At 48.1% G+C, this 9,589-nt stretch overlaps 2 protein-coding genes across 2 annotated transcripts; one reads left to right on the plus strand and one right to left on the minus strand.

The window, feature by feature from the left end:
- Positions 1–278: 278 nt before the first annotated feature.
- On the plus strand, positions 279–6,604 carry DDX27 (DEAD-box helicase 27). Its single transcript, XM_066561437.1, has 21 exons — positions 279–390; positions 475–609; positions 712–771; positions 1,048–1,198; positions 1,566–1,612; positions 1,752–1,838; positions 2,589–2,694; positions 2,778–2,951; positions 3,259–3,409; positions 3,562–3,661; positions 3,771–3,912; positions 3,987–4,140; positions 4,255–4,336; positions 4,412–4,589; positions 4,733–4,839; positions 4,982–5,087; positions 5,189–5,283; positions 5,382–5,508; positions 5,747–5,831; positions 6,031–6,105; positions 6,395–6,604. Exons 1-21 carry the CDS (start codon positions 295–297, stop codon positions 6,408–6,410), a joined length of 2,274 nt encoding a protein of 757 aa, XP_066417534.1. The 5' UTR covers positions 279–294; the 3' UTR covers positions 6,411–6,604.
- A 454-nt stretch (positions 6,605–7,058) lies between these two features.
- Positions 7,059–9,495, minus strand: SNRPB (small nuclear ribonucleoprotein polypeptides B and B1). Its single transcript, XM_066561547.1, has 7 exons — positions 9,377–9,495; positions 9,118–9,269; positions 8,641–8,752; positions 8,238–8,390; positions 7,740–7,878; positions 7,461–7,586; positions 7,059–7,246 (listed from the first exon to the last, which is right to left on the minus strand). Exons 1-7 carry the CDS (start codon positions 9,377–9,379, stop codon positions 7,209–7,211), a joined length of 723 nt encoding a protein of 240 aa, XP_066417644.1. The 5' UTR covers positions 9,380–9,495; the 3' UTR covers positions 7,059–7,208.
- Positions 9,496–9,589: the final 94 nt, after the last annotated feature.

A 9,589-nucleotide genomic window follows, 5' to 3' on the forward strand; every position in this document is an offset into this window, starting at 1 on the left:
CGCCCCTGTCAGCGGCAGGCAGCGCTCCCGAAACGGAGCTTCTCCTTCTCTCCCCGGCTCCCGCGGCAAGGGGAAGCGAAGAGAAGGAGAGGCGAAGCAGAGGGGAAGCTCAAAGGATGAGAAAACACCGCACGGCCACCTATCCGGCTACGGCACGGCCGCTTTCGGTTTCCTTTCCCGGCACTGCGGGGCGGAGGCAGCCGCGGCTCTGCCCACCCGGCCCGGCCCGGCCCCCGGCCCGGCCCCCGGCCCGGCCCAGCGCACGCGTGTCCCGCGGGGTTCCGGCTCACAGCCATGGCCACGCTGGAGAGCCTGGGCCTTGTGGGCACCATCGCCGAGGGGGACGTGGTGCCCGTGGACTCCGAATCCGGCGACTCCGAGGATGAGGAGGTGGGGCCGGGCGGGCGGGGGGGCGCGGGCCGGGCCGGTGCGGCGGGGCCCGGCCGCGGTCCGTGCTCACGGCTGTTTCCGCAGGAGCTGCCCCGGGCCCCGGGCCCCAGGCGGCGGGGACCCTCCCGCGGAGACTTCAGCGCCGACTTCGTGTTCGGGGAGGCGGAGGCCGGCGGGGACGATGCCTGGACGGCGGCGCTGCGGCAGCTCCGCGGCAAGGTGAGGCCTGAGGCCGGGATGGAGCTGCGGTGCCAGAGGCCACAGCGCCCACTGCTCCCCTGGGCTCCTCTTACAGCTCTCCTGTTGTGATTTTCTGTCTAGAAAGCAGCTACGACGCTGGATGAGAAGATTGAGAAAGTGAGACAGAAAAGGAAGCTCCAGGTCAGGATCTTTCTAATTGCTGAAAAGACTGGTATGTGTTTGGCCATTCCCTCAGCCACGGTGCTCTGGCTGCAGCTCATCACTTCAGCTCCCTTTGCTGCCACATGTGATGTGCTGCTGAATGGGTGAGGTTGCAGAATTATTAGTGTTTAAAGTTATGCAAAACCGTGGATTTGTGAATGAGCTCATAATAACAAACCTATACTCACAAAGGATTGAAGTTTCTTTTTCATCCTTTCTTTTTAAAACATTTTCTTTTTTTTTTTCTTTTTTTAGGAAAGGGAAGCTAAACAAGCCAAAGTGAAAGATGAGGATGCAGAGGCTGAAGATGATCAAATCAAAAAGGAGCATGAGGATTGCAGTAGGGATGAAGAAGATGTGGAGTCTGAGTATTCAGTGGATGATGAAAGTATCTTCACAAAAGCAGGTATCAGCAGTACACAATGAAATGGCCAAGAATCTGACACACAGTTGGCTCACTGGAGAAAAGTCTGAAGTGAAGCCTTGCTGGGAGTGGGCAAGGAGCACCTTTTATATTTTGTTTGCCTTCTGCAACATTCCTTCTGATTTTAATCAAGTTTATTTTGAATGGTAGCCATAATTGAACTCATCCCTGAACAAGGATGTTTACTGGGCAATTTTATTCCATTACATGCCTCTACTGGTTTCTGAGGTCTCTCACTCAACATCTGAATTGAGAGCAAAAAGTATGAGGTTACAAGGTGAAGATAGTTCATCTTGTTATAGGTTTAGCTGTGCTTCCTAATTCCAGTCACATTTCTCCTTCTCTGCAGATAAGGTCAAAGTGAAGGAAAAGAAGAGATCAAAAAAGGGAGAAGTGGTAAGTGTTAAAAACTAGTCAAATTCCTCCAGTATTTCTTATTGAGGAATTTGCTTTGGTTAGAAACCAGCCCAGAGCCCTTTGATAGCATGTTGTGTTGCTGCATGTGTTGTTCCAGTTTTGTTGTTCCTGTTTCTAGGAAGCAGAGAGCTTTTTTGAAGATGCCTCTCAATATGATGATAACTTGTCATTCCAGGACATGAATCTTTCACGACCTTTGCTGAAGGTATTTACCTAGCTGATTTATTACATGTTACTCTGAAGAATGTTGTACAGACTCCCTGCCACCAATTAGAACTGTCAAATTTCTCATTACTTTGCAACCTCTCTGACAAGGAAAACATTTGGGAGATAGTGTGATAGTCCTTTAGAAGCTGTTATTATACATTAATGGAAACTGTTCTTTGATTGTGTCAATCAAAGATTGAATGTGTTAACACCATCTTGAGCAAGACTTGTCACAGTATGGTTGGAAAGGACTTTGGAGGTCATTTTGTCCAACCCCTGCTCAAGAAGGACTACCTAGAGTTCCTGCCTAGGAATGTGTCCAGATGGCTTTGAATATCTCCAGGGCTGGAAACTGCAACCTCTGTGGGCCCCTTGTGCTGCTGCTTGGTCACCTTTGAGGTGACAAAGTGGTTCTTGGTGTTTAGAGGGAACTAAACACATACATCACTATGTTTCAGTCTGTGCCCATTGCCTCTGTCTCTGGGCACCACTGAAAAGAGCCTGGCTCCATCCACTTTCCACCCTTCCATCAGGTATTTATTGACATTGCCTTCTCCAGGCTCAGCAGTCCCAGTTCTGTCAGCCTTTCCCCAGACGTGAGGGCCTCCCAAGCCCTTCATAATCTTCGCAGTCCACTGCTTGTCCCTCTGCAGTATGTCTGTGTGTCTTGTAGTGATGAGCCCAGCTCTGGGCACTCCAGGTGTGGCCATACCAGAGACAGAGTTTAATTGCTCTCCCTCCTTTCTAGGCAATCACAGCTCTTGGCTTCAAGCAACCAACCCCAATTCAGAAAGCTTGTATCCCAGTGGGTCTTCTGGGAAAGGATATTTGTGCTTGTGCTGCCACTGGGACAGGTAGGAGGTTGAGCAGGGCACTAGAAACAGAGAATCAGCTATTCACAATAATTGGTAACCCTTCTTAATATTTTTTTTTTCAGGTAAAACAGCTGCCTTCATCTTGCCTGTCCTTGAGCGCCTGATTTACAAACCTCGTCAGGCTCCAATAACTCGTGTACTGGTTCTGGTGCCCACACGAGAGCTGGGTATTCAGGTGCACTCTGTCACAAAACAGCTGGCACAGTTCAGCAGTGTCACAACTTGCCTGGCAGTAGGTGAGTGTTCAGTCATTTATGTGAACTGTGCAGCTCATTGTAAATCACTATACAGAACTGGGAATTCTGTGTTGTAAAACTGGAGGCTGTGTGGTTATTATGCTTCTAGTAGATACATTGCGGTTTAAAATCTTGCTTTCCAAGGTCATGCTGTACTTGTTTACCTGTTCCTTAGAAAGAAAATATGGGATCATTTCTGTTTTTGAATGTGGTTTTATCTGAGCTGCTTCTTCTCAGGCAGTTTGCATCCTTGTACTGTGCTGCAGTGTGCTCTGGGGGTCAGCAGTCTGTATTCCCTCTCTTTCAGGTGGCCTGGATGTGAAGACTCAGGAAGCTGCTCTGCGCTCAGGGCCAGACATTCTTATTGCCACTCCTGGGCGACTGATAGATCATCTCCACAACTGCCCTTCTTTCCACCTGAGCAGCGTTGAGGTGCTGATTTTGGATGAAGCAGACAGGTAGGGTAAGCAGGACAGCAATGAAAAGCATGGCAGTTTTCTGCTTTCCTTTCTCCAGGCTATCAGGCTGTCCTTGTTGTCCTGCCTTATGTAATGTTTCTTGGCCAGACCCAAGTGAAGCTGCCATACCTTGTTCTTTTTCTCCTGTGTAGGATGCTGGATGAATACTTTGAGGAACAGATGAAGGAAATAATCAGGTTGTGTTCCCACCATCGTCAGACAATGCTTTTCTCTGCCACAATGACTGAGGAGGTGAGACAAGCTGCTGAGAAACATACCCAGGCAGGAAGTTGAATGAGAATTTGTCAGGTCTTTTACCAGAAATCATGTGGACTTTTTTTTTCTTAACCTGTTTCTGTAGGTGAAAGATTTGGCTTCCGTTTCCCTGAAAAATCCCGTCCGAATTTTCGTGAACAGCAACACAGATGTTGCGCCTTTCCTGCGGCAGGAATTTATCCGGATCAGACCCAACCGGGAGGGGGACCGGGAGGCCATTGTAACAGGTTAGTGATGAGCCAAGGCAGGCTGCAATCAGTGAGTGACTGTGGAGCAGCCTTCTGAGAGGACTTTCTTTTAGCTCTGCTGACACGGACGTTCCAGGACCACGTGATGCTTTTCACCCAGACCAAGAAGCAAGCTCACCGCATGCACATCCTGCTGGGACTGATGGGCCTGCGGGTTGGGGAGCTTCACGGGAACCTCTCTCAGACACAGCGGCTGGAATCACTCAGGTATTAGCAGGCTTAGTTAGCAAGCATAGGCTAAAAAGAAGTTCCAAGTTGGAAGTTTTAGGGTGGAAGTAGATGGATACATTCATTGCCAATGCATTTGCTTTCTCTGCTCAGGCGCTTTAAGGATGAGCAGATTGATATCCTGGTAGCTACAGATGTGGCTGCACGTGGACTCGATATTGAAGGAGTTAAAACAGTGAGTATTTGAAATGCTGAGCTTTTTAATGAGGCATTTAACGTTGATTTCCTACTAACACTGTTTCTGTTACAGGTAATCAATTTCACCATGCCCAACACCATCAAACACTACGTGCACCGTGTGGGTCGGACAGCCAGGGCAGGCAAGGCTGGTCGTTCAGTTTCACTGGTGGGTGAGGAAGAGCGCAAGATGCTGAAGGAGATTGTCAAGACTGCTAAAACACCAGTGAAAGCCAGAATCCTCCCCCAAGGTATGTGGTACTTTTACTGAGGTAAAAAGCTGGGGAGAGTACACAGGGAATATCGTGGTACAGAGGGACACTGAAGGAGGTGCTGAAAAACAAGATGGACTTCACATGAGCTGCCTCTGGTGTTCATATGGTATTGTTTTCAGATGTCATACTGAAATTTCGGGAGAAGATTGAGAATCTAGAGAAAGATATCTATGCAGTTCTCTGCTTGGAACGTGAGGAACGGGAGATGCAGCAGTCAGAGGCCCAGGTAAGCAATTTTTTAGTATCTGGTGTGATATAGTCCATTATATGAGGTTACCCTAAGTATACTTAACCTGCCTATTTTAGAAAGGGAAGAGAGGAATAATTTTTAGCTACCATGAGCTCACATCTTGCCTGAATTATCACAGATCAACAAGGCAAAGAAGCAGCTGGAGACAGGAAAAAAAGAAACTGGAAGTGAGAGTTTGGAGCGGAGCTGGTTCCAGACCCGTGAGGAGAGGAAGAAAGAGAAATGTGAGTCATGACACTGTGGCCATGTTAAATTCTATAGCCACAGCTGGACTCTGCTCTGTGCTTTAATAGGTTCTTTATTCTGTTTTTCTTTCTCTTTCCAGTGGCTAAAGCCCTGCAGGAATTTGACCTAGCATTACGAGGGAAAAAGAAAAGGAAGAAATTTGTACAGGACACACAGAAAAAAGGCCAAATGACAGTGAGTTTATTTGTTGACAAGTGGGAATCGGGCCAGACTATCAGTTTTCCCTTAGCAAAGCTTCACTTCACCAAAACTTGTGTTTTAACACCTTTCAGCCAGAGGAAAGGTCACAGTTTGAGATCTTGAAATCTCAAATGTATGCTGAGCGGCTGGCAAAGAGGAATCGCCGAGCAAAGAGAGCCAGAGCCTTGCCAGAAGAGGAACCAGCAGCAGCACCAGCAGGTAGACTTTTGTGTTACAGCTAACTTCCTCTTTATGTCACTTACTTTTCTAGAAATAGGTAAATTAATCTAGTTTGTATAGAGAAAGGCACTGATCTTTGAAGGAATGGCCACAAGTGCTGGCCCGTGGTCCATGTTCACAGGCATTTGCCTCGTGCTTAGGCTAATTGTTGTGTTCAAGAGTACTGTAATGATGCTGTGGCCTTCTGTTTACAACCACTGTTCTTATTATTTGTTAGGTCCCAAGAAGAAGAAAAAAGTGTCTGTGTTTGATGAAGAGCTGACCAACACAAGCAGGAAGGCTCTGAAGCAGTACCGTGCCGGGTAAGGGCTTAGCAGGTCTACATTAGCGCAGACTGCAATAGATGAGAATTTGTTTGCACCTCTGTACTTCCTCAGGGATACTTTGATATTGGGAGAAGAGGTTCTGAAATTGGGGCAGGGTTCTTTTGAGAAGTACATGTCCTGCTGATATAGTTCTGTGACATGGCTGACCTCTCCTCCCTCCCCTCTCTCTCTAAAGTCCATCATTTGAAGATCGAAAACGCTTGGGTATTGCCCAGCGCAGGAAAGGAGGGAACTTCAAATCCAAGTCCAGGTATAGTTCCCTTTACTTTCTTGTTCAATTCTGGGGGCTTTTTCCTTGTTTTCTTCTTCTTCTTCTTGTCATTGTTTAAAGGCCCTTGCTAAAAGTTGTGTTGGTTCTTCAGTACCCTCTTATTGCAGGTCTGATGCTGGGGGTAATCAAGGATAGTGCCTTTAATAACACATTCCTAGGCTTCTCCTTGGGAGACCATTTTGCTGCAAAAATGCTCAGTGGTGCTTCTCATCTGTCATTGAGAGTTGGGCTGATGGAGTAATATCATTTCTATTATCTTCTCTTGCAGGTATAAGAGAAAGTAAAGTAAGAACTGTTACAAAATTCAGACACACTGTACAGGCCCTCGATTTTGTAGTACTGCAAGGAGACAACCTCAGTAAAATTGAAGTTTTTCTTCAAGTTGTGGAATAGCTCTGGGATGGTTGTCAATTACCTAGTTGAAGACTGTGAAAACATCTGTAGCAACCCATGAAATAAAGGATTATTTTTCTTGTAAGATGTTGACTCTGTTCTATGGATGGCTAGAACAACTGAGAGCTGGAATACATTACATCTTTCTAGTTCATGTATGTAATAACTTTAAGGCAAAAACTGAACGAAGTTTTGCTCAAGTATTTCTGTGATCTCAAATAATTAAGAGCTGAAAAAATATTCTTGTCGTTTAGAACCCATTTCTATAATAGAAGTTTTTTAAACTACCTGTCAGAAAGATGGTTTCTTTATTTTTTTACCATCTCCACTCTCCTAATCTGTTCCTTTTCCATCAGCCTTGTTAAATTTCATTGCTATGCTATGCTTTAATTCCTATAAGGAACACATAACAACTGGTAATTTCTGTCAATACAAATTAAGCTTTTTTTCTTCAAGCTTGCTCTTCTGGGATGACCAACGTGGAGCAGTAAAAAGTAATGGCTGCACTCTTGACACAAACAGACCAGCACAACAGTGACTCCTAGTACTAGGTTTTCCATCTTTATTAAAAAGGTCAAACATCACCAGCAGTAGATATAAAATATACATAGCAGAGGTCTGACAGGTGGTACTGCTCAGTGTATCCCCTTCTTGGTCTTCTCCCATTTCAGAGGTACAACACAGAACTCTCACGGCCTTGGGGGGCGCATGCCAGGTGGAGGGGGTCCTGGGAATACAGGAAAGAGTTGAAGAGAAAAGAAGCAGCAACACTAAACCAAAAAAAAACCATTTCCCCATGCTCACAGTAGCCTAGGACCCCTTTTGGCACCAAAGCACTTTGACAACTAGCAGAGCTAGGGAGACACTGGAATGCATCACCCTTCAAACATTTTGTTACAGCTTCTCAGAGCCCCACGGCAGTTGGGATATCCTGTGCTCACCTCTCATCCCTGGGGGTGGTGGTCTCATGCCTGGGGGGGGCATTCCCATGGGAGCCCCTCGGCCAGGTGGCATTCCCATGGGGGGGCCCATTGGTGGTCTCATGCCTGGAGGAGGCCCCATCATTCCTTAAGCCAGAAAAAAAACAAGCATGTCAATCCAGTTGAATAGTCAAGGCATTGGCTGGGTATCAGGATACCTCCCACAATACCAGATCTTCATCAGAAAAATCTTATCACCAATTTTGCAACAAAACGTGAGCTCTACAGAGTAATTCCTACCTGGAGGAGGGGCTCCTCTGCTCATGGGTGGGGGAGGACCCCCACGCCCTGGGGTGTACTGAGTTGGGGCTCCTGCTATGCTGGCAGTGGCTGCTGCAGCAGCAGCTGCAACTGTTCCACGACCCTGGGGTGTCATCACCTGTACAGAAAACAAACAGACTCAGAAAAAATAGCACCTACTTTATCATAATAACTAAAAAGTAACATTGAAATTCCCCTTCAGAAATTACACCACTCTTCTCTTAACTTACTAAAGAACAATACAACCTGTAATACAATTCAATGGATACTACTTGAATTATGTGTGAAAAGCTACACTTTTCAACCCTCTTTTGTCATACAGGACAATACCTAGGGAGATAAAGTACCAAAAAAAAAGCCTCTCTAGGCTCAAACTTTGTGGTAACAGAAACTAAGGTTACAGTTCTTCCACTACACCAATTGCTTGCATCACACTGGTACCAAAAAATAAAAGCCACATGGGTCATAGTATCTCACCTGTTGGGATGGTCCTCCCACTCCTCTGACAGGGCCAGCTAATCCTGCTGGAGCTTGTGGCATGGGAGTACCAGCTGGAACTCCCCTCCCTGCTGCTCTCCCAACACCAGGTCCTCCAGCAGCTCCAGCGAGGGGCACCCGGGCAATTCCAGTCTGAAAACACAGCCCCAAAAACAAAAGATTTATCAGAAATCCTCAGAGCCTACAGATGCCCACAGCCTTCCTTTGTCCAATGAAATGTCCCAGCCCACAAAGGAATTAGAGCTTCCTGCAGAGAAGTTTGATGGACCTAGTCACAACAGCATCTGTAAGTCTACAATAATACAATAGCAGCATTCCCCTGCAAAGAAGCAAATTCATCAGATTTCCCTTCTTTTTTCTTTAGCTCTCTACTCATTCTTACATCTTTTGGAGGTGGTCCTTCAACTGTCATGGACACCAGGTTTTCCCCTCGCAGCAACACAAGACCAAGGACTCGTTTCTCTTCCCGCTCTGGCTGTTTTGAATTTTTAGGTCTGGGAAGGAAAAAAAATTGCAAAACAGAAGAAAAAACAGAATGAATGAATGCTGCTCTTTGAGCTTGCAACAGAATATATGACTAGGCTGCTTCTCCAGAGATGAGCACATTTTTATCTGCCACAAACCAAGTACAAAGAGAAATCTAAACTGCTACAAATGGCATCACATATATTGCTTATTTGAAACGAACCGAAACAAAGGATCCCATAAACTTTGGCAGTTTGGGGATTTGACAAAAGAGACTGAACCCGTGAGTGTTTTTGCAGGAGCCGGCAGCACACGCTGCCCCAGCGCTGTCCTGGCTCTCGCCCCGAGGCCCCCCGCGATGAGGAGCCGGGCTGGGGGCGCCCCCACCGCTCACTTGATCTTGCGGAACTCGTCGCAGTCGCAGAGGATGAGGTTCATGTGCTTATCGAAGGCCTTGAACGTGCCGATGAAGACGCGCCCGTCCTGCAGGATGCACCGCATGCGGTAGTCGATGTGCTGCAGCATCTTGCTGCTCTTCCCCACCGTCTGCAAGAGAGCGCCGCGTTACCCGCGGCCCGGCCCGGCCCGGAGCTCCCTGCACCGGCGGCTCGCTGCACCGGCGGATCCCCGCCCCGCGGGCCCGCCCGGCTCACCATGGTTGCGGCTTTCCGTGTTCCCCCTGCTGCCGCCGCTGCTGCTCCTGCCGGTCCCGCCGCGCTCCCTCGCTCCGCGCTCCCCGCCCGCCCCGGCGGAAGCTCCTACGCGCGGCCGCCGCGACTTCCGCCCGCGCTGCGCGGGCCCCGCCCGTTCCGGCGCGCCGTGGCCGCGCTTCCCGGGGCGGGGCGCGCCCGGGGGCGGGGGCTGCG

Source organism: Molothrus aeneus, chromosome 17 (genome assembly GCF_037042795.1).
Source record: "Molothrus aeneus isolate 106 chromosome 17, BPBGC_Maene_1.0, whole genome shotgun sequence".
Lineage (NCBI taxonomy): Eukaryota > Metazoa > Chordata > Aves > Passeriformes > Icteridae > Molothrus > Molothrus aeneus.

Excerpts from the sequence above, each read along its gene's own strand:
- DDX27 (XM_066561437.1), top strand. The coding sequence starts at position 295 with ATGGCCACGCTGGAGAGCCTGGGCCTTGTGGGCACCATCGCCGAGGGG. Across the intron at positions 3,662-3,770 it reads CTGCCACAATGACTGAGGAG|GTGAAAGATTTGGCTTCCGT; the intron begins GTGAGACAAGCT and ends CTGTTTCTGTAG. Across the intron at positions 3,913-3,986 it reads CCGGGAGGCCATTGTAACAG|CTCTGCTGACACGGACGTTC; the intron begins GTTAGTGATGAG and ends ACTTTCTTTTAG.
- SNRPB (XM_066561547.1), bottom strand. Across the intron at positions 7,879-8,237 it reads TGGGAGGACCATCCCAACAG|GTGATGACACCCCAGGGTCG; the intron begins GTGAGATACTAT and ends TTTTCTGTACAG. Across the intron at positions 7,247-7,460 it reads ACCACCCCCAGGGATGAGAG|GACCCCCTCCACCTGGCATG; the intron begins GTGAGCACAGGA and ends CTGTATTCCCAG.